This window comes from Nymphalis io, chromosome 20 (genome assembly GCF_905147045.1).
Source record: "Nymphalis io chromosome 20, ilAglIoxx1.1, whole genome shotgun sequence".
In the NCBI taxonomy this organism is placed as follows: domain Eukaryota; kingdom Metazoa; phylum Arthropoda; class Insecta; order Lepidoptera; family Nymphalidae; genus Nymphalis; species Nymphalis io.
Window position 1 is genome coordinate 6,613,759 of NC_065907.1, and position 25,049 is coordinate 6,638,807.

The 25,049-nt window shown below is 31.0% G+C and overlaps 2 protein-coding genes and 1 long non-coding RNA gene across 5 annotated transcripts; 1 reads left to right on the forward strand and 2 right to left on the reverse strand.

The window, feature by feature from the left end:
* Nucleotides 1–12,455: 12,455 nt before the first annotated feature.
* Nucleotides 12,456–15,073, reverse strand: LOC126776455 (uncharacterized). The gene is made up of 4 exons (XR_007669948.1): nt 14,931–15,073; nt 13,556–13,596; nt 13,086–13,266; nt 12,456–12,591 (listed from the first exon to the last, which is right to left on the reverse strand). It is a non-coding gene; the product is annotated as an uncharacterized LOC126776455 (long non-coding RNA).
* A 64-nt stretch (nt 15,074–15,137) lies between these two features.
* LOC126776443 (uncharacterized) lies at nt 15,138–23,451 on the forward strand. 3 transcript variants are annotated; one of them, XM_050498963.1, is made up of 6 exons: nt 15,138–15,268; nt 18,723–18,855; nt 21,420–21,693; nt 22,111–22,202; nt 22,531–22,669; nt 23,252–23,451. In XM_050498963.1, the coding sequence occupies exons 3-6, from the start codon at nt 21,675–21,677 to the stop codon at nt 23,332–23,334; spliced, it is 333 nt and encodes a 110-aa protein (XP_050354920.1). In that variant the 5' UTR covers nt 15,138–15,268; nt 18,723–18,855; nt 21,420–21,674; the 3' UTR covers nt 23,335–23,451. The 3 variants fall into 3 exon arrangements, with proteins under 3 accessions (XP_050354920.1, XP_050354918.1, XP_050354919.1); XM_050498961.1 differs by lacking the exon at nt 18,723–18,855 and having other exon boundaries at nt 22,111–22,211; XM_050498962.1 differs by lacking the exons at nt 15,138–15,268; nt 18,723–18,855 and adding an exon at nt 17,627–17,886 and having other exon boundaries at nt 22,111–22,211.
* LOC126776411 (uncharacterized) lies at nt 15,834–17,714 on the reverse strand. The gene is made up of 4 exons (XM_050498918.1): nt 17,614–17,714; nt 17,478–17,524; nt 16,996–17,122; nt 15,834–16,679 (listed from the first exon to the last, which is right to left on the reverse strand). The coding sequence occupies exons 1-4, from the start codon at nt 17,636–17,638 to the stop codon at nt 16,204–16,206; spliced, it is 675 nt and encodes a 224-aa protein (XP_050354875.1). The 5' UTR covers nt 17,639–17,714; the 3' UTR covers nt 15,834–16,203.
* Nucleotides 23,452–25,049: the final 1,598 nt, after the last annotated feature.

Here is a 25,049-nt window from a genome sequence, read left to right on the forward strand (position 1 = left end):
ACTTCTGATATTCAAACTAAAGAATATAACAATGTCATAGTTATGTAACTAAGATACAAATATATTTCGCCTTTTAATATATATGTATTTAAATACTATACTGGCTTATTGGCTAGCTGCAGATCTCGAAGTCTTGGCTTCAAACCCCGGGTTGGCCAATAACATGTTATTGAGTTTCTCTGTAAAAAATTTCATTATCGGCATGGAGTTTGGAAGTTTTGAGACTTTATTCTCCTGTGCCTCAGTAATCACGTAAAGCGTACGCCTAATCTCCCTTCGTTCATGTCGGATTCACTGTTCTATTGGCTTATGAGTGCGGGTATTGACAACTCACCAGTGTTTTTTTTCACACATATTTGTGTCCACTGTTGAGAATAAATAGCCACTGTGGCCGAAACTAGTCAAGACATTATTATCAGACATATATCTTTTTAATGTTTTCCTTTAAGAGATCGTTATTTGTGGTAAGTTGTGGTTATGTTGGTCTATTTTCCTTAAACAGAATAATTTTGTAATTTAGTGTATAGTTACACTCAATTTAGTCTATATTATGACTCTATATTTACTATATTGATCCTTTATAACTGTATTTATTTTTAATATTTCAATGATATACGGCTGTTTACCGATTTATAAAAGTAAACTTTGATCCTATCCATTAAGCTTTTAACTTCCTCCAGTAATTTTAGAGTGGTACTTATGTAAGCGATGGTTAATTTCTTCATTTCTTACAATGCAAATGTTTATGGGCATTGGTGGCCATCAGGTGGTCCATATGCTCGTCCCACCTATAAAATAATAATAAAAAAAACAAACTCACTTTCGCGTTTATAATAAAAACTAGCGGTTTCACCTGCGTAGTTCCCGTTCCCGTGGGAATACTGGGACAAAATGTAGCCTATATTACTCCCTGATAATGTAGCTTTCTATGAGAGCTATATATGCTTTAGATGAAAGAATTATTAAAATTATTTTCGTGGTTTAGGCGTAAAAGCGTAAAATAAACAAACTCACATTCGCATTTATATTATTAGTTAGGGTTAAGATAGTGCAGCGCTCGTAGCGCGTAAGGGAACAGGTTTACATTAACATTGTGGTGTAGCCAGATAGAGGTACTAAAGTTTTCACGAGTATCCGAGAAAAAATTAATAGATAAAATAACAGATAATTGATAAATTACAATAAATAAATTAGTTTTTTGCGGTTGCATACAAATAAATTGTTATGCTTTTATGATAAATTAAATAAAATTTTAACACAATTATTTTTATGTTTCAATTCTAAGCCAAGAAGAAAATAAAGCCTTTACAAAGTTCGTTACAATTTAACTAAAACTATATTAGTCTGCAAAGCAAAATCTCTAGCATAATTAGAACAATTTAAATCGATTTGGTAAGAGCGTATTGTTAGAAATAGAGCGCCTATTTGGCACGAAGACAATAACCACTAACGTAGTATCAAAATACATTTACGAGATCTTCATTCATATTACACAACAAACAACCACTTTGTAATCAAACGTACAAAAGGATCCATTAGTCGATTAGTGTATTTGAATAAGTTTCGCGAATCGATTAAAATAAGTCCGATTTACATTATGAGGCCGAGTGTCGAACTTCCTAATCGATGCTTTAATCAGGACCATTCGTAGAAAACCTCCGCAACTCTGTTGAATTTTTCACATTTTGCGCGAAAATGTGTGTGTGGTGGGGAGAATCGTAGATCATCTTATAATGGTGGCGCTATAGTCGTCAAATTGATAAAAGCCGCAATCCGCGCACATGTGGTTTAAGAAACAAACATTTTACTATTAAAACTATGATTTCATATCATATGATAATTTTCTTCATAACTAAAGAGAATACATATCATTTTGTGTATATTTATTAAATAATTACTAAATAGTTTCAGCCCGCGGATTCGCTCACGTGCGAGAGGTGGCTCCGATATTAGTTACATCGCTCTCCTTTTCCTTACCTCAAACTATGTGCATGTAAAATTGCATGATAATCGGTTGAGTAGTTAAGACGTGACAATGTGACAAATAAACTCACTGTCTCATTAATAACATTAGTTAGATATTCAGCATTTGCTGATATCAGAAAGAGATAGCAGATAAACAGCGATTTGTACTAGATTTAGTATAAAACAGCATTTTTTGCGTTCTCAATTAACATAAACATAGGTATATAATTCATAGTACCCGTTAAATTATTTTCTTGGATTGTTAATATGTGTTTGAAGATTCTTCAATCGCTTTAAGCTGATATCTTGCATCTGTTTAGCGCTAACCATAACCTAGCCATTACTATTGCGAACTTGTCCACCTGACTATTGCTACGATGAATTATTGATGCGTACAAACACTACGTGATCCATACGCTACCCTGGATTAAATATAATGGGGCACCACAATAGACGCAATATGAAAAAAACGATACAAAATATTAATCTTAAAAATATAATCGTGTTAAGAATATTACAACAGCTACGATAGATTTGAAATATTTTTTTAAAAATATATTTTTTTTTTGTTTGTTATATTCTGAAAATGAACGATTTTTGTAACGTGTTATATTCTGAAATAGATGTCATATCTAATTAACATGTTCATTTGTAGAATATTTAATGATTGGTACACCTAATTTTGAAAGGAACAATTAAATAAATAGTAGTATATTTTTTTTTATTTTATTATGACAATTAATAAGTAAAAAAAATCGAATCTTAAAATATGTAGAAAAGATTATTATAAGAAATAAATTAATATAAATTAAAAATACATACCTATTAACAAAACATTTAAATGTCTTTTTTTTTATTTCAATTTAAATCTGACTGTGTGTGTAAACAAAAGGTTTAAAACCAAACAGTTATAATTATCAACGTTAAACCTCAAACCTCAACATGTGTATACAATTAAAAGTATTTTAGATCATAATTTTTCAAGTACAGATAATATTAAAATGATTGAGACTTAATCATCTTACAAAAAAAAATATAATTTCTATGTAAAAGGTTTTCATAATATTAGGCACTACTTGAAACAATGAATGCTCTACCTCGCATAATCTTATTCAGATTGAGAAGCGAAGCGGTTCGCATTAGCTCAACTCGTTAACGGAAAACAAATTAATAAATTATACTCTGAGCTGATCGCTTGCTCCGTGGGAAAAGTTGTATTTAATTTATTTATATTATTTATCTAGGCTATGCTCTACGTGGACAGTGTTCATTTAAACAATTATAATATGTTATAATGATTAATCTGCGTCTTAAATACAAAATATTTGTTATGTTTACTAAGGAGTTTTGAGTAAGGGCAAAGTATATACTATATTATATGGTTTTATATGAAAAAAACTTCGTGTTTTGTTTATTATTGTTTCATGATCCAGGATTTAGGACATCAAAAACAACAGATATGGTCCAGTGATTAGAGCGCATGAATATAAACTAATGATTGCGGGTTAATTCTCAGGCAATCATCTCGTGCTCGTGAGGATACCTGCCACATGTGTATCCAACAACCCGCATTAGAACAGATTGAACAGAGTGCTGGAATAAACTCCAACCCTTCAGCTCAAAGGAAGAGGAAACCTTAGCCCAACGTTGAAACCTATGCTGGCTAATCTTAATGGTAAATTGCAAATGCAATACTTGGACATATACAACTCATTTTTAATGTCTAATTTGTGTTTTAAATTTGTTAATCTCGCACTAAGTGGAGCCTGTATTTCCAATCCGCATGGTGGAATAAGCTCCAAGAATCAGATCACCTTAAGAGGAGAAGCTATTGCCCAGTCTTCGCGCTCGTTTACGATTTGTACTTTATTAATAATTATTATAAGATTATAATCTGATGTAAATTATCTGATAATAAATTTCTTTAGTTATACTTCTACTTTAATAAATTCCTGTGTGGTATTGATTGTCCTCTTAGTACGGTTAAATTTCACACTTATAATTATGTAAGGTAACTTTGAATTTTTACTATATTAATTTTATATATTATCTGCAAATAATAATAATTTATCATTGCGTTACTAACTTGAGTATTTGAGGTTAGGTTTAGATCTTTTAAAAACTCTAAAAAAACGGACGCGATGCGTCTAGCAAGATCGTATCGCTTGTGTTACACAAAATATACTGTTTGATTTAATATATATTAATTTAATTGATTTATCCATGTCACAAATTTATATCATTATATATATTTAAAAAAGCATATAAGAAAAAAAAACTTGGGATCTTCGGTAAGATGTATAAAAACAGTAGGTACAGCCAATTTTCATTTCCGCCGAAGATTATATGACTTTTTCAACTAAAAATAGTTGGTTTTCCCGCCATTCGCATTTATTTTGTATGCCCGTTTATTTTGACAGGCTAAGAAAAGTCGGCTAAATAATCTAAGAAAATTGAATTTCCTTTTGTTTAGTATATCTTAATTATATTTTTTTACTAATAACAATCATTCAAAATTCATTAAATGCCTTCAACTCTTTTAAAGCATAGGCTCCAGACGAAATTAAAATAACATAAATGTTCATAATATATACGGCTATTATACAACAAGTATCTATGAATAAGTAATAGCCTTAAAAAAATATCGAAACGGCATTAAAACTTAAGAGCAATGCATACCAGTCGGAAGGCAGCATACTTTACAATGTGTCAGATAAAAATGCATTAAAATGCGGTTTACGGCATAACCAACGATCGTGATAAATATTCATGCAAATATCCATACATCCTGGATTCTTTGTAAAAAGGAAAATAAGAATGTCGATGGATTATGTGCCATTACCGGCACTTCATTGTTCTTAGTGGAAGGTTCCTTGAAACAGCCCAACTATGTGTCGGAACAGAATTAAATTTTCCTTAACTCCTTCGAAAAATACCGCCTTATATCGCATACCCATTTTTGTCGAGTAAATTTTGAGAATATTAAATTTTAACACAACAATATAAAAACTTTTATGCCATATCAATTGTGTTCTTAGAAATATTTTTTTCTTATATATAATTCGTCCGAAATGAAATTATATTATATTTTATTTGTATTAAAAACAATTACGTTTAATATGCACTTCTTGCACTTATGAAATGCAGTGAAGCTGCTACACACGACTGATTTTGGTAAAACTTATTTATTTTAAATAAAACTATCTAAATAACAATGTAATGACGCGGAAGTCACAAACAACAATTGCAATACAAAAAGGAAAATATAATAAATATAATATTATTATGCAAAAACCATTCACCACCATCGATTAAACTGTTTACGATAATATCTTCACTATGAATAATATCATCAGTTCTGGAAATAAATTTAAATATAATAAGCGTTTAATTTAAATATAATAAGTAATTATTTTATTTATAGAAAACAATTAGTTTTATAATACGCATGTGTGTAGAAGCTCACGAAGTGTCGGAGATACCTTTCATGCTTTGGTCTGGTTATTGTTTAAATTGTTTTTTTTTTAATAAAAAAAAACGTCTTGGTCTATTTTAATTAGAATAATCATAAAAAAACGTTAACTTTTTTTACATAATTATCATCATCATCATCATCAATGTTTCAAAAAATAATCTTGATTTAAAAATAGAATGTACGATATAATCTCTTGAACTTGGTTTTTAAATTATTGCAAAAAAAAAACGATTTATATTTTTTTTTAATAATCATAATAAGGCAAAAGCTTATCAAGCATAGTTAGTACTACGAATCTAATCGTAATATTCAGTAAAAATATCGATTCTATAATTTATAGCTACGTTATAATAGATAATTACACGTACAATAAAAATCACCGAAAATACAAAACAGTACCATAATTATTATAATTAGGTCACATAATGCCAAGTCGAGTCCACCGAAAACTCATTATGAATACTAAGTGGATTACCGTCAAAGAGACAGATTCCTTTAATCGTGTTAATCGAAATGAACTGATATTGAAAACAATTGACAGGGTAGCGCACGACTTGAGTACATGTTTAGTGATGCAAGTATTTTATCGTTAATTTTGAAAATTATCGATTCAATTTTAAATTATGAATACACTTTCTAAGATAGAATAGCAATCATCAGTTGGTCACTCACTATTCTATATAGTCACAATATTATGTAACCGTAACCGTAACAGCCTGTGAATGTCCCACTGCTGGGCTAAAGGCCTCCTCTCCTCTTTTTGAGGAGAAGGTTTGGAGCTTATTCCACCACGCTGCTCCAATGCGGGTTGGTAGAATTCACATGTGGCAGAATTTCAGTGAAATTAGACACATGCAGGTTTCCTCACGATGTTTTCCTTCACCGTAAAGCACGAGATGAATTATAATCACAAATTAAGCACATGAAAATTCAGTGGTGCTTGCCCGGGTTTGAACCCACGATCATCGGTTAAGATTCACGCGTTCTTACCACAGGGCCATCTCGGCTATTTATATATATATTTGTGTAATTTTTAAATTAAATTAAAAATAGCAATATATTGCTTGTTTTTTAATAGGCAATTAAAAACTACAAAAATGTACGTACGTATTAAATGCATTTTTAACCAAATGGAACGTAGAAAATGTTACATTTGTTTAAAATACATCTCGTTTTATAATAAATAAATTTTAATATTTTACAAACATAATTTATAAATTTAACTAAATTTTTATATTTTATATTACTGATGGTATCAAGTACCTGTACCTGTGACTGGTTTATACGTAGATCAGGAGTCACGAACTTCCCTATTGCAATTATAAACTGTTTCCTTAAATGAATAAATAAATTAAACAAAGGCTGCTTCGCTAAACTTTCAATTAAAATGTATTAATTTTTTTATAAAATAAAAACAAATAAAAGTTATCATACATTTCAGAACATACCACACCTACCATATAGCGAACCATGTCTCATGAATACGTTTAACATTTTTGGACTGATTGAGTAGCACACTCCCATTATTATGGAGATTATCAATTCCCAAATAATAAATAGATAACTTTAAATTGCGACAAATTATATATATTGGATATAAAAGATTTATATATCCAATGTAATATGTTTTATTAACATCGATATAACTTAAATACGACTCTAGTCGTTTCATAAAACGCACGATTTTCATGTCCACTGCCACGTGTGCGCGGCGCATACACGACTCAAGCTTACACCCTGAATTTAAAATCAGTTATTAAAATTATTCTTTGTTTTCACCCTTTCTAATCGCCTTTTACGCACGCTCTTTTAACACGTGCCGGACGACGGAGGTGAATTTAAATCGATATTTTAAAAATGTGATATCGATTAAAACACAAAGGGATGTTAACGGTACGGCGGCGATTGTATCGATGTTCCTTTCGGGACCGTTAGATGTCGATCGTACCGGACTTTTCGGTTTTTCTTTTATGTTCTCATCCTACGAAATTGATAAAAGTATGTATATAATTTCGATTGTATAAATTTATTCAGTAAAACATTTTTATCAGTTATTATATTTTTTAATCTATTATTGAAGAATTAATACACTTTATATGGGTACCGCTCACTAGCCAGTTATTTTACTGCCAAACAGCAATACTTTTTATTGATTTTTATTTGGGTTAGGTACGAGATACGTAAAACCTGTCGGCTTTACTTATAAACTTTGCTTAGCGGCTTTGCTTTTGCTCTTTCTGTCATTATTGATTTGACATTCGAAAGTAGAAGACACAGGATTGTTTAACTGCTAAATAGTCTTATAGGTAAGGCTGTTGTTGTGGTCGGCAGTTTAAAGTAATGATTTATACCTATCTCTTATGTTAATTGGATGAGATGATTGTTTATCATTAAAGGCGCCATTTACGTCACCTACCTTTCTAAAATCAATTGGTTTTTTTTAAAGAATTGATTATTAAATAGCAGCGAAAAAGCACAAATATGCTTCTGTTTCAAATCTAGGCAAGCAATTTCTCTATTATTTGGCACTGAAGTAAAACCCATACTAGTAAGTAATTATAAGTACTTTTACTAGTAAGTATTCCGGTCAAATTTCTGTCTTTTTTATTGAGCGTTAATGGCAATTGTGACATTGATCGTCTGTAAGAATATAATTAAACTATAATACTTATATTTATATTTTATTATATATATATAATATATAATACTTATATTTATATATTATATAATACTTATATTTATATTTTTATACTTTTATTTTTTTTTATTTTTTTTATTTATAGGTAGCTGGATAAGCATATGGGCCACCTGTTGGTAAGTGGTCCCAACACCCATGGACACTGGCAGTGTAAGAAATGTTAATCATCACTTACATCGCCAATGTACCACCAACCTTGGGAACTAAGATGTTATGTCCCTTGTGACTGTAATTAATATACTTCAGAAAGTTTGTGTAAGTAAAACTCCGCTAGGTCGATGTAATTTTATAAAAATAAAAGTAAACGTACTGCAAAGTTGTTAATTATTTCTTTTTATCTTGCACAAACGCACGTGCCAATTATTTTCTTATAAATAAAGAATACCTAACTACTAAAAAAAGTAACGAACACGTGCGTTGGGCGTGTCTTATCGCAATCGCAATAACGATAGTGGTAACAATATGAGTCGCAATTTGTCTATAAGAAGTAAAAATTAAAATAAGGTCTATATTACATTTAGCACAGCAGCGATTATTATGTTTTCTGTTCCTATTCAAAATAATGCACTTAAAAATACAATTAAATACTTTTTAAATGTACAACTGACTATATATTAATTCCTAAAGTCCATTCCAAAATAATAAGCTATAGCCAGTAGTAGCTTTATATTCAATCATCAATCAAGTAATCCTGTAAAATGACGATACAATAGTTATTTATTATTGATGAAGTAAAGTTCTGTAAATGTTCCGCCGATTGACAAAGACTCTCTTTTTGAGGAGAAGATTTAGAGCTTTCATTCCAACCCAGCAAAATGCATTATAAACACAAAATAGGCACATGAAAATTCATTGATGCTTGCTTATTTGAACCTGCAATCTTCGGTTAAGATTCACACAAGTTCAACCACTGAGCCAACCAAGATTGGTTTCTACTTTGATTTTAGGCGTAGATTTTAGGGTCATTTAATGGAGTATATTTAATTATTAATATTTTATCTTGCATGGTTATCCTTAAAATTTTCTAACAAATAATCGTAGGAACACTTTTCTTTTTGCAAGTTTTTAAGGTCAGTAGACGTTTTAAAGTACGAAAAGGTTCAGAGATTGTAATATCATCAAACGTTGCTAATCATTTAGTTGTTTGCTCTTAAAATAAAGTAAATTATATTTTATTTTTATTTATTTTATATAAATAAAATAGGAAGCCAATTTTGATTAACATTATCTTGTAAGTACGTACGTAAGTACGTTACGATATTTGAAACTGTACAGTTTGTTTATGTGCAAACTAAGCAGTTATTGCATACACTCAAAAGTTAATTTGCTTAGTTTTAAAATAATATAATAGCGCCATCCAGCCAGTTGACGGTGTATTTCATGGAAAATTTGTTTCACATAAGCCAACATCTAATCCTAAATAGAACAATCTCTTTTCGATAGATGGCGTAACCTACACGTTGGCTTAATACACGAAGATAATTAAGGTGATATCAGACACATTCACTCTGAAGAACGTTTCTTCGAGAAAATTGTAATTTCTATGCCAAATGACAATATCCGACATTAGTCGATCGGTTCACTAAGGAATTCATTTGTCACTTTTATCAATTAAAAAGACGTATCACTGGAGCGAAAGAACGAAATGAAAAATACCTAATGAACGAAAATGGAACCGTCTGACTCCACCTTTACATAAACAAAAAGTAAGCGATATGTTCCACTTTTAGACTTGCCACGAGGCAAACTCCAATATTGACTGAAGTACAATGAGGACTTCTAACACGTTCCAACCGATACTAACTTTTACTACTAACAATAACTTGTAAGGCACGTAAACAATGTTATTTTTATAATATAGGTAGGTGGAAACCTGGTAGCCATTTTATTATATATTAAACATTCCTAACATCACCAATGCACCACCAACCTTAAGTACTAGGATGTTAAAGCCCTTGTACCTATAGCTAGCTCACTCACCCTTCCAACACAACAATGCCAAACAATGAGATTAAGGGACATTAATCTCATTGTTTGGCATAGCATTAATGACCAATTTCTATCTCAATTTATATTCTCATAGTCATCTGGCTTCTTATTATTATTTAAAAAAATGTTATACAAAAGTATATTTGCATTTACGTCAAAGCGCACAAAAACTCATACACAATTAAAACTTATCTCGAAAATACTTGACTAATCGTTTATACATGCTATGTCAACTCACTTGATTACTTAGTATGTATATTGTATTTGATTTTAATTAATGTTCTTTAGCTGTAATTTTCACTATAATCAATGATCTAGTTGTAATTGAAAATGATTATCATTTCAGTTCCACATTCAATTTTTACGGATTGAAAAATGATAGAATATAATTTGGTTTTGTTCAAATTCATTCAAATATCAAATATAAAATGTATTCATATTTAAGATTACATCTTATATATAAAAAACACATGATGACATATCGGAGGATATTAAGATAATTTATTACGGTTACGATACGTTCTTGATTATGTTTTCATACAGAAGGTTTTTATAATATTTACATAATTAAAAGTGACAGCCTGTTAATATCCCACAGCTGGGCTAAGGCCTGCTCTCCCTTTTGAGCAAAAGGTTTGGAGCTTATTCCACCACGCTGCTTAAATGCGGGTTGGTAGAATACACATGTGGCATAATTTCAATGAAATTAGACACATGCAGGTTTCCTCACGATGTTTTCCTTCGCCGTTAAGTACGAGATGAATTATAAACACAAATTAAGCACATGAAAATTTAATTGTAACTCGTAAACTAGACAACACTGTAGTACATAAACTTGTTTACCGTTCAACCGAGCACCATGACACCTATTGTCATATACATATATGGGAACCAGGATAACGTGGACAGGGCTTTTCCTATTTTATAAATCCTAATTTATATATTCAATCTCGCCGCAAGCTTGTTTGTAGAACGTACTTCACGTAGGCGGTATGTACAATACATAGTGTATGTACGTGGGACGGTGAATAGATGAATATTTGAATTTTCATGTTGAAATTCCATTTCATTATTCTATAAAATGAAATTGCAATAAATTTTTTTATCATATTAGGTCCACACCAGTCTGCTTACTGGCAAAAGGGCCACCTGATGTTACGCCACCAATCTTGGGAACCAAAATCTTTTATAATTTTAAATATTAATAATATATTAATTCATTGAGTAATATACTATTAATAAAATCATATACGGAGACAGCTTCGAATTATAAGAATTTTCGGTGTTAAACAGTCTAAATATCTCGCCAATCAGGGTCTAAAATGCTATGTCAGTTACGCAAGCCTGCTTCAGGAAGATAGCTGACGTAGATTTCCCTCGAACCAAACAAAAATGTGTATTTATCGGGAATGCTAAATAGAAATAAGTTTCTTTATTATAACTTTCTCACCATTATTATATTGTAAGGCTTACATCGAGTAGGTTGTAGCATTAAGTTTAATTGTAAAAATAATTTTAATTAATTAAATCAGTTTTAAAGTAGTTTTTGGTTTTTTTTTTCGGCCTTCCGACTGTAGCTAACGTAACTTGTCTCTAAATATAGTGCATAAAGCGTGCAGGGTGTGCTTGTAGTTACTCTGACTCACTCGCCCTTCAAACCCGACCACAAAGTAAAGTTCTTTGAGTCTAATAATGATTAATAATATTTAAAAATGAAAGAAAGAAACGTTAAATTTAATAATAATTATAATTTTAACATTTCTATGATCACTTCAAAAATAGAACATTGCTAGATATTTTAATAGTAAAGATACTATTAAGCAAGTCGTTTTCTGTCATTATACATACATACTCGTGTAATAAGTATTATTATATGTCGACTGGTGGTAGGGCTTTGTGCAAGCTCGTCTGGGTAGGTACCACCCACTCATCAGATATTCTACCGCAAAACAGCAATACTTGATATTGTTGTGTTCCGGTTTGAAGGGTGAGTGAGCCAGTGTAATTACAGGCACAAGGGACATAAAATCTTAGTTCCCAAGGTTGGTGGCGCATTGGCTATAAGCGATGGTTGACATTTCTTACAATGCCAATGTCTAAGGGCGTTTGGTGACCACTTACAATCAGGTGGCCATATGCTCGTCCACCTTCCTATTCTATAAAAAAAAACATACATACTCGTGTAATAAGTATTATTATATATCAATCTCATACCATTGCAACTATTAAGCATAATGTATTCATATCTGCATTTCTTCGTTTGGTCACTTCATTGGTTTTCAATTTTAAAACCGACTATGCATTGATAACATTTATTATGAAAAAAAATAACTGTTTAAGATTATTTTTATTTATAATATTGAAGTATAATTCTACCGAAGTCAAATTACAAACATCATATCTCGTGGTTGAGATAAATACTTCTTTTGGCCTTTACAAATAGATGCCTCGATGAGACGAAAAACTGTAACGTTAAAACGACAAATTACTTTACAGTACTATTTTATTTCATTGTAACGTACATGAATCAACCCCTAAATCGCCTAGTAATACAATAAAATACACTTTTAAATTCCTTTACAATACATGTGTTTTAGCAAACATAAACTCACAGTCCGTAAATATCTCACTTTGTGGAAAAGGCCACCCCTCTGGTTCGAAGGCTTTGTTTATTTATTATAGAGTCATTACTATGTTACAGTGCGAGCTGGGATATAATAATGTGGAAAATTTTATGCAATACGTTATATTTCCACACGAATATTTCTTTCTCCGTCGAACACGTGATGTATGTAAACAAAAAATGATACTTTATATGACGTGAACACCCAGTCAGTACATATACAAATCGCCTTAAATTCAAATATAAATGTTAATATATTTAGGACGTCAAAAATGAAGAAAACAGGCTATAATGTTATATAACATCTGAGTCGTTAAACAAAAAAAAATACTCACGGCCTCGCTTATCACAGTTTATTTTGTACAAGGTGCACAAATCTTCAAATTCAGCAAGATACGTTTGCGTGTCGTCAAATCCGCAAACTTTATCGCCACCCGGTGTGCAAGTTTTTAGCTTATAACAGTAAAACTGAGCGTACTTCTCCCTAATTTCTGGATTATCGTCAATTGAGGGATGCTTGCAAATAAAATGAATAACAATCGTTAAACACCCATGTATGTCAAGACTTCCTGATCTCTCTATTAAATCTTAGAAGCTAGTCATGCACTGCCATTTATTATGAACGGAAGTGTCTTAGCAATTCTACAATGTTAGTTAAAAAAAATCTAGATGCTTTGTCAAAATAATCATGAATAATAGATTCATTTTATGTTAAGTTATATTTGTTTCGCTAAGTTTATCGTAATTTTGATATATTTAAGTTAATTTTGAGATTACTAAATAATAACAATAATTATATACTTACATTAGTAAGCGCAGAAATCTCCATAATTAATAAAGAAAATACTGAAAGATGTTATATGTATTAAAAATTGAAGGTAATGCAACTGCTTTAATAAAAAAGATATGAAATTTATACATATAAAATAGTAATTGACTTAATGACTGGTAAACCAAAGCACAGCCCAAACTAATGTGGCTAGCTAGCAATATGAAAATTTGTATACGGGTTTCTTTTACAAAGTAGCACTAAAAAAGGATTTTTTAAATTTGAACCCCTAAGGTAATAAATACAAAGGGGATGAAAGTATGTATGAAAATCCTTCATTTTTGAAGAAAGAACTATAGAAATTATTATTTAGCCATTCTGAATTATGACGCGTGTGAAGCGAAAAAAGCTCAAATTGTATACATCATAAAAAATGATAGAAAATAATCATTCATAAAATACTTTCTTGTAGAAAGAAATTTTGAAGGTGACTACACACTGAACGAAATAAACTGGCGCAATTAACATAAATAAGTTCCTGATGAACGTTTGTTTTATCGTAGACCATTTAAGTTTAAAGTTATTCTAGTTCCATACATTCACGAAGCAGACGAAATACCAACTAACCAACCAAAACGAATGTAATATTAATTAAACCGCTAATAAAATACCTTATTCATCTGAGTTTATATTTGACTCCTCATCGTGATACGGACAAATGTGTCCAGTTACCACCTAAACTAATTTGCACATAAGTTGTCTTCTCAATTGGTATGAATTATGTCCATTTAATATATATAAACGTATACGTTATGTATTTATATACATAATGAAAATTTTGTGGTGTATTTGTTTGAAATTCTAACACTTTGACACCATTGGCCCGATCTACCTGAGATATGTATATATATATATATATATATGTGTATTTTATTAGAGGTTTTTATAGACTAAGAAATCGGACGAGCATATGGGCCACCTGATGGTAAGTGCTCACCAACGCCCATAAAACATTGGCATTGTAAGAAATGTTAACCATCACATAGCCAATTCGCGACCAACCTTGGGAACTAAGATGTTATATCCCTTATGCCTGTAATTACACTGGCTCACTCACCCTTCAAAGTTTTTATACTGTTCACTTTCTTGTAGATCGCTCTGCAGAAAATTAACTTTTATAGCATTTAATCGATCGCTATGACAATTGATATACGTTTGAGTATGGAAAATATTTTTCTGCAAGTCGTTTTGGCTAATAGTTTACAAACAAATTCGCACAGACGTAGTTCATGGAATTTTGGTGAATATTTCTAGCACCACCAATGATGACGGTACGCGTTATAAAATAATTATTAGAAACCATTTAAGAGGCATTGCAACGTCACTATTCCTTAGTATATAATATTCTTACCTAAACAAATATTGCAAGAGAGGTACATTTGAAAATACTTCGTAAGCAAAGGTTTAAGCCTAAATAATAAATGAACTGAAATGAAAAGCAAACGAAACGCTCAAATGAATTTAATATCTCTTGCAGAATTTCCAATTCGTGACGGTGAAATCTGTAAAGAATATAACAGTTAGCAATTAACTGAATTTATTCCGCTGTTGTTCTTTAGTGTTGTTATAAAGCGAAAACTACTGATATTTTTAATTTTATTTGTATTATTTACCGTAATAATCTAGAATATTCAATTTATAAAGAACAAGTATTTTAAAATAACAATAATTCATTTGTGAATATTTACTGTAAGTAAATACATATATAATTGCTTATTTATCCGTTAAAATTTACCATTGAATGATGAAAATATTATGTCAGATAATATTTTCATCATAATTTCAATTTTAAAAAGGTACCGATTTCACAATTAATATTTTTGATTGGGTATAAAATACTCGCCATGGTTGTTATTACAGTTGTGCTTGTACAAATCACAAGCGGTGTTGAATTTTCGTCTCTGATTTAGTCGACGGTCTCTACCGCACACCAATCCTCCTTCAGCGTGACAATACTTCGCTCGCCAACACCAGTACTCACTGATTACTGCCGCTTTACCTGGTTCTATATCTTTGCGAGTTATCTAAGAATCAAATAAACGCTTTTAAATTCCTGAAGCATACATGAGACATTATCTTTAAAGGCCATAGTATTGATACATTATTAGTTAATGTATATTACAAGCCAGGAGGAGTAAGCATAAACAAACCTTAGAGTTTCCATACAAGTTGCTAATAGGTCTGCTTTATTATACACTACAAACAGTCCTTTATTAAGTTATATTTATTTATAATACAAAAATATACAACTGAACTATTTATATCCACTTTAATTATAATTCCAAAATTCCGATAACAACTTCACCGACATTCAAACCACCATTACCCTTATAAACGTTTTGATATTGAAAAATTTAGATCGGAAGGGGTAATTTCTTTTAACGTTATTTGCCATATTTGTGCCGCAAATTAAGCAAACACAAAAAAGTACAATAGGTACATTGTCGTATTCTGACAATAAATACAAATACACAACCACATTAGGCCTATTGAAGTGCCACCAGTTATCACTTGATAGCATTAGCTTTATTATTTAATGTTTTATGTAACGCTAAACGTAGGTAAGTTTTTATTTAAGAAATACGTTTTATTTAAAAATAACTTTTGACTTCATTTTTCTAATTTTATTTATCTTTTTTTTCATCTTCTGCTACATCTTTAGCTTCATCTACAGCTGGTTCTGCATCTTGCTCCACTTTGAAGTTTTCTTCATTCTTTTCCAATGATTTTTCTGCATCTTGCTCCACTTTAGAGTTTTCTTCATTCTTTTCCAATGATTTTTCTGCATCTTGCTCCACTTTAGAGTTTTCTTCATTCTTTTCCAATGATTTTTCTGCATCTTGCTCCGCTTTAGAGTTTTCTTCATTCTTTTCCAATGATTTTTCTGCATCTTGCTCCACTTTGGAGTTTTCTTCATTCTTTTCCAATGATTTTTCTGCATCTTGCTCCACTTTGGAGTTTTCTTCATTCTTTTCCAATGATTTTTCTGCATCTTGCACCTCTTTGGACTTTTCTTCATTCTTTTCTAAATCATTTTTTGTTGATTTTTCTTCAATAGGGGGTAGATTTCGACAGTGTGCGAGTGATACTTTAACATAATCTAAAAATAACAATAAGGTCTTATGTATTCTAATCATATTCTTTGTAACGTTTGTTAGTTCTATCAATGGTTATTGGTTTTAGCACAAAAGAAAATATCAGCAAACAACTAGTTATTCTTATTAATTGGTATTTCATAACTTAATATCATATTTTTTGTCACAATTTCATTCAAAATTATCTATGATATAAGCAAAATTGACGAACCATTACTAAAGTGCCTTTTTAAACATTGTAACGTTCATTTCTCTTAAATACTGCAAGATTTGTATGAATAATATTACTTATTTCACTGATGTTTATGTCTCATGACTTACTTGTTCCTTTTAAGCAATTATATTCCTTCATATCACATGTATCAAAAAATCGACGTGCATGTTGATTTTGATCTTCACCACAAATTTCTTTTGCATTATGTAAGCAAGTTTTTGCCGTAAAACATTTCTGAAAAATGAAACATTATTTAATACAATTAATACTGTATATATTGTATGAACTAAATATTCTATAATATATTTTTATAAGTAAATACTGGCTTATCTGAATTTCTTTATCAGCGTAGTTCTAATTATCAATCAATCAGTTTGATGTATATAACACTACAGTAACAACACACGATGCAAAGAACGTAAGAATATCTGCAAACGCACGAAAAGAAAAAAAAATCTTCAAATGATAAAAAAGGAATCCTAACGCTAAGACTAGAATCCCTTTACGCTACTCCTTATGTATCGTTCCGATTATTCCTATACATCAATGGAACGTTGTAAACACCCAAATCTATTAATATAATACTTACATTACTGGCTTCAAATTGATATGGCACGAAGATTATAAATATTAAACCTAAAAATGAAATCTTAAGTGAAAAATATTATAAATTATTAGTTAGTACATAATATAATATAAATAACTTATCGACAAGGAGTACATACCAACAAAAATTATTTGATATCGCATATTTCCGTCTTATTTGAATAGTATTCGTTTATCAGAAATATAACTTTCTATGTAAAACTAGTAAACAGAAAAATTTATTGTATAATAAAAAGTAAATGGCATTCGTTTTAAAGTGGTAACATAACTTCTATCAATCTAAACTCAAGTGTAATTGAAGATATTAAAGAAATATGTTACTAAAATTGTTACCTGTAATATTGATTATTTCTATTTGTACTCCAAAACCTATTCGGCAAAAGAGCTTTTATGTGCGTAAATACAACCGTTATTCATAATAAATATATTTAATTTGATATCGTAACATTTTAATGATTTTATTACAAAGATATTCCTTTCAAATAATATATTAATTCCTGCCAATGGTCCTAAAACAACTTATATTAAAATTATCATACGAGTATATTATTAGTGTTTAGGGTGAAATTTTTTATGCTAACCTTACAATCGAAAATAATATCACTAAGACGAAAGTAATTCTGTCTGTTTCTTTCATCACGACTAAATCACTGACCACTGTACTGAACCACGTAATTGGTATTGAACCATGCGTGGCGCCTGTGTTCCTTTAGCATTACAATTTGGGCATCTTTAAAACAAGAGTGATTAGTCCTCTTCTAGGTATCGTTCTAAGATAATAGATATCATATACCATCAGTGATGACCAGGGTTAAGCGTAGGCCTATCATTAAAAAGATGGGAACAACATTATGGGTAAGCCTATTCACGGCTAAAGGGTCTATTCAGTACAGACATTGATATTAGATTACACAGTAACAATATCCCACAGCTGGGCTAAGGCCTGCTCTCCCTTTTGAGGAGAAAGTTTGCTCATTCCAACTCGCTGCTCCAATGCGGATTGGTGGATATATAAGAGACAGAATTTCTATAAAATTAGTCACATATAGATTTCATTACAATTTTTTACTTCACCGTCGAGCACGAGATGATTATAAACAAAAATTAAGCAGTTGAAAATTCAGTGGAGCTTGCCTGGGTTTGAACCCGCATTCACGCGTTCTAACCACGCCCAATGATTATCTCGGATAATATAATTAGATCACATGATATTAGATTATAATTTCAGTCACCATGTTTAGAAGCCTCATTTTGTTCCCACGATCGCAGGAGAAGATGTGGGCTCGAACCTAAAACAAAAGAAGTGAGGTGGTTTATTGACAAGTGTGACATATTTGAATTTAATTGTGAATACGGCACCAGTAAGTATAAATTAACTATATAATACGCCTGTTTGACAAATGTATGTAGAATATGTTTTTAATAATACAATATAAAAATGAATCGCTTACTTCATTAAACTAGTGGCATAGCTACCTAGGGGCTAGGCGGGGCAGTGCCCCGGGCCCCTCTAGCTCAGGGGGCCCTCGAATCCTTACCAGAAATCTCGATCGAACTGAACTTTTGGAAATTCCTCCCATTTTCAAAATAAACATGACAGGTTGCAACCCCACTTTAATCATGACAACTCAGTTGAGAGAAATTCAAAAGTTATGCCTAGGGAATTCCCCTCAATTCTTTCTGTAGGTTGGCAGTGTTGTCAATTTGACGGATATGTGCGTTTTATTATTCATCGATGTGCGTTAAGTCAATAAATCGTGTCGAATCTATAGATTTCGGCTACAGCTCATTGTAGACCGCGAAATATCGTGAAAAAATGCAAGTCACCTGCAGTAGGTACATTAATTCAGGTCCGCGAGCAGGAGATCGTTCATGGTCTATACCGTTAAATGTGGTAACACTAACGGTGATAATTTTTTTTTCGGGGATTCCCCAACGACACTTGTAGCGTGTCATTGTGTTTCTCTTTCCTTTTATTTTACTTTTAACGTCGTCAGTGAACAGTGACGACGTTAAAAGTAAACCTACCTACCTACTCGAGCACAATCTAATATTATATTGTTTAAATAAATTAGAATATTAAAATTATGGATAAAAAGAAGAAACCCAGTGGTACATTTAAACGCAAACAACGCCTAGAAAGAGAAGATAGTAAACAAAAATTGTCCAAAATTGACAAATTTTTAGTCAGCCTTCTGCAAATACATCTGGCCAAAATATTTCTATTGATAGTGACTCAAATAATGTGGTAACTGCAGTGTTGGCTGAGAAGCCTACTGAAGAAGATTCGACAATTATTGCAGTTGGAGATACCTCCGCCGCCGATCATGTGAACGTGGGTGATGTTTGCATGACAAACATAAGAGCAGAGGGTTTGGAGGAACCACAGACCTCTAAATTTTTCGAAAATGTGTACGACAAATCTTCTTATGACTTGGGAAACTTCACGAACAAAATATTAAGTGCTCACGAAAAACGTTAAATTCTTGATATGGGGCCTTTACAGCCTTCAGGACCTTTTCCAAAAGACATCAACCAGAACAATAGGTGTTTTTCAAAATCGTACTGCGTTTCGTGTTCTAAATATGGACCAGTTAATCGTTTTTGGCTGTGTTATTTCAAAATACTAGACTCTGCCTATTGTCAACCCTGCTGGTTATTTGCTTCACAAAGGAATAATGTTTGGTGTACAGGATTTCGAAATTGGAAGCATTTATCAGAAAGAATTAAACAACACAGTTGTTCGAGTGGCCATTCGGAAGCATGTGCTGTGTATGAATTTTGGAAAAAACGATACTAATACTATCGACAAGGAACTTGAAAATGAAATTCGCAAAGAAGCATCATTTTGGAAAATGGTTCTTCAAAGGTTATTTGATATCATACTTACCCTAGCAAAGAGTTCTTTGACTTTAAGAGGACATCAAAAAGACTTAAGTCAGGAATGATACCAGGGAAATTTTCTGTCCTTTGCTCTACAAAGGTAGTAAAGCTAGGAAAAAATTGTAAATATAATTGTTATTTAGTCAGTTGGTAGGCCCGACCTTTATATAATAAACCCTTGAATCTTCTCTATTTCGTTTTATTAGCCAAACCTACACCAAGTATTAATTGTAATTTATGTTGTTACTGTTTAATATTTTTATTACCTGCCCTGTAGTGTACAAAAAAGAGCTTAAGTAGCTTAGCATTTTCAAAGTATTTGTATATTTCATATTTTTATTTGACAAAACCTAATCAGTTTACAAAGCAGTGGGGCCCCATTTTTTAATCTGCCCCTAGGCCCTTGGTTACCTAGCTACGCCACTGCTTTAAACATAAATATTTTGAAACTTTTTAACCTAAGTAGTGTAGTCAACAGACTTTATTTCATATTTAAGGATATTCTTCCCTTTAAAATATAATATTACAAATACAATATATTTTAGTTTCAATCTCATAATTTCTACAGACATGCAAATAAAAGAGTTAGTAGTAATAGTAGTATATTTAATCTATACTTTAAATAAAATGTACCGTACCGTAACAGCCTGTGAATGTCCCACTGCTGGGCTAAAGGCCTCCTCTCCTCTTTTTGATGAGAAGGTTTGGAGCTTATTCTTAAATAAAATGTGTAAAACCGCAATTAAACCTTAACAAAGTGTCAATAATACTATTCTTTTTCTTTTGGATGTTTTAATTATTGCATTTTTTTTTGTATATCCTGGGACATTATTCACACACGGCCATCTGATCCCAAACTAAGCAGAACTTGTACTATGGAAACCAGACATTTATAATGCAAATTGTGAAATCATAGATAAAGTATATTATATACCATGTGCAAAAATAGCCATTACCTCTCATATACATTAAATAAGCTATATTTGTTTACTAACAACACAATTTTTTTAATACGTGATAATAAGTTTATTCTTTGTTTTAGAATTCAAAATGGCTCCTTCGGTAAAATGTCGACAAGTACCGCCATTGTAGTCCATAAGCCACAATTCACATTATTCACATATTATAGTCACAAATTATTTTATGTTGAAACTCATAGAATACCTAGATTACGGGAAGTTTAAGTTATTTCTTAGACAATAGTATGTTTTAATAAACAAGGTGTTAACGACACCGTGCAACTAGTTTCATTTGAAGTGTATCACTCAACAAGGCAAGCTATCATATCGAAACTAAAATGTCAAATAAATTATCAGGTACATTTTTTTATTTTATTTATGTTTTTTTTTGTTTTTATATCAATTTTGCAAATTGTGTTATTTTATATAGATTAACTATGAATATTAGTCATTTACAATCAATTCAAAATGCTACAAGCTGTCACAGTTTATTTTTGGATTACTTTTTAATTATATCGAAGAAAGCGGTTTTCTTCGAATCCGCGAGTAACACGTCACTTTCGAACAGACACTGGCAATCTAAGAAATAGTTAACCGTTCGTAACCACCATACGGGGAGCTATAATGTTATCTCCCTTGTAACTGTAAATATGTCACTGGCTCAGTCGCTAATCAAACCGAAATCCATCAATACAAAGTATTTCTATTTAGCAGTAGTATGAGGTAACTGGTAACTTTTACCACTAATTTAATGAATACTTTTCCATTTTTTAGTTATTGTGGTGGCTTGCGTCTTGATTAGCTTAGTGTCTTCACATGGACCTCCATTAGAGCGCGACAATGAAGACATAGCAATGGGGAGGAAGGTAAAAAAAGTACGACATTTTCTATGTCATTAGCTTTCTAGAAGAGCCATAGACCATTCCTTCACGCTATTTATAAAAAAATAAACTAAGCTCGTAAAAATAAACTCGTTTTTAGAAAAAGAGGCAAAAATACTTATTTTTTTATATTTGATAGGTTTAAAACAAAACCAGGATGCGCAGTCAACGTTCTACTAAAAAACGAACAAATTGCATTACCCTAAACTCACGCAAGGATTATCTGTTAACTGATGCAAATATCAAATATATATTTTTCAAATTGAAATTCATCTGGTTAATCACATTCTACATTTTATAATATTTCTTTCAGATGGGTGCTAAATGGTGCAGCATGGCAAAGGTTTGCAATCACGATCGCGTACCGATTTGTGGCATCAGTCATGCTGGAGATGTTATGGGCTTTCGAGATCTCTGCGATATGTTTGACTATAACTGTATAAGAAGAAGAAGTTAGTGCTATCTATATTGTTTCACGGAGATGTTGATAATTTTACTTTTGCTTTTATAATTCTTTGCACTTCGACTCTTAATGAAAAAGATTTAAGAACTAAATTCAAAAGCAGTTCTTTCTATTGATTATTCCTACACTATGCCACTTACAAATTTCCCTAATATAGTAATTTAAACTTTTATAAATAGTATATAGTCTCACTGCTAGAAATACGATGTTCTGCAATGGCTAATGGATCTTCATTGCTATTTATCTCCGCAATTACAATATCCTTAAGAAATGTTATATATTTTGGAAAGCTTTTTGCAAATCTTACAATTGGATGATCCTTATCAGATTCTCCGCCACTGCGTCTGGTCTGATGTACGTCCAACTTTTCAGAAAGCTTTGGTATAAATACACTCAAAATTAGTTTTGAATATAAAATTAAAACATTTTAATATCAAACTAGTTCTTGTCTATTTCAACTTTCTTGATTAGAAAACGATCATCTAGAAAGTATTTAATCATTTGGAAGATTTTTCAAAAATATTTTGTGCTAATGAATGAATTATTTTTACAAAATATAACCTTATTTCAGATTACAAGCAGACTGCCTGTCCAGAAGACAAGTCGATATTAACCGTGTCGCGTCGGCCAACCAACAATTTTTATGATGATTAATTTTTTTTTTCGTATACACCAAATACTATAATATAAAATGAAACGTATTATGTATTATGTTAAAAATTATATCTTGGCACCTAATGTAAATGTACTTCTAATAAATAAAATAATCTACTCGAAGGTCGAAATCTTATTTGTACAACCTAAACAAACCTAAATTATTCATCAATCGTCATCAGAATAAGTTAAATATATAAAATATTACATATAACGTAAAATATTACATATATGTAATTGTATAGAATAATCGTACAAAATTATTAATAAATCATGGACTAGCAACGATTTCTGCTATGGCAATTCTTCTCAACGTAGACGATTGCAAAGGATACATTGTGCATAAGTGTAAGCACAAACACATATCTTTATTTGCTTATTCTCATAATCTGATAATAAGGTAATCCGACATTATCAGAGTGAGTTCAGATACAGGTCCAAACTTTCCTCGTTCTTCGAGACACGGGAACCAACTTACAAACTCCGAGCTGCTACATTCCTACATCCCTCTCATAGTTGCTATATGAAAAAAACTCTGCCAAAAGAATAAAAATGGTAAGCTAACTAGGAGACTTATGAAGATATTCCATATGGTCGATAATTACAAACACCTAACTTGAATTGTTATAATTATGACATTGTGTAGTAAAACGCTTGTGATTCGAAACATAATTTATTCGCCTGGATTTTGTTGAATTGCACATTCGAATAGTCATTATACAATATCAAAATAATTTAGTTTCCGCCAGCTTGGAATGTAGATTCTACTAAGAAGAAACGTCAAGAAAGTCAGTAGTTAATCTTATCCACTAATTAAATAACATAGATATGTCAGTAAAATACAATTAGACTATACCATTAAAATTATAAACTTAGATAATTAAAATGAAAATACGAATCGAAATTAAAAAAATAGGTGCCGTACAAATCATGATCACGTGACTTTATAGCAATTATCACCTATTCTTTGGGCGAATGAGTCAACCCACATGTCATCATATCTTTATATATTATCGATTACAGTATAAGCACCCCCCCAAAAATCATTATATTTATAAAGCACATGCAATAAAACGGTTAAAATAATATTATAATAGGATTATTAACACATACATATAAGATATATACAAGATACAAGCCCATTCAACCACAGGAGTAAAAATATTCAGCTTTGACATTAAATTAACGCGATATTATTGATCGAGATCTTGATAATAATCTACGATATTAATTACGGATTCGCGAAAAACATCGAAAGTAAAATTAACTATGTAAGTATAATTCTACAAAATTATTGTAGAATAGCGTTGTTTTATAAATAAGGATATATTAATTAATGACCGTTTGTAGTGCATAAGCTCGATATTAAAAAATAACATGGAATACGTAAATCTAAGGTAGGCTACTCCTGCTTTGATTGAAATATGCTATACATAAGAATCTTTAAGACAATAGGCCGTTTATATATATAATGTTTTAACTAACATCCGTTTATTGTGCGATCAACATCAATCTTTTAAACGCAAAATCAATGGCAAGTCGACAGGTTCTGAAATGACTACGGTTTAAATAAAGCTTTTAAATATGTTCGTTAAAATATGTTTCTTGTTACAATTACTTTCGTTAGTTAATTCACATATCGTTGGCGATAAAACACATTTGGTAAGCAAATTTTAAAGAGTTTTATTTAATATAAATACTAAAATATATTATAA

Bases quoted from the DNA above. Each gene is read 5' to 3' on its own strand.
- LOC126776411 (XM_050498918.1), bottom strand. From the start codon at position 17,638: ATGCGATATCAAATAATTTTTGTTG. The intron at 17,123-17,477 runs GTAAGTATTATA...TTCATTTTTCAG, and splicing joins ATCAATTTGAAGCCAGTAAT to AAATGTTTTACGGCAAAAAC. The intron at 16,680-16,995 runs GTAAGTCATGAG...TGTTATTTTTAG, and splicing joins TAATTGCTTAAAAGGAACAA to ATTATGTTAAAGTATCACTC.
- LOC126776443 (XM_050498961.1), top strand. The intron at 22,212-22,530 runs GTACGACATTTT...TATTTCTTTCAG, and splicing joins TGGGGAGGAAGGTAAAAAAA to ATGGGTGCTAAATGGTGCAG. The intron at 22,670-23,251 runs GTTAGTGCTATC...ACCTTATTTCAG, and splicing joins TAACTGTATAAGAAGAAGAA to ATTACAAGCAGACTGCCTGT.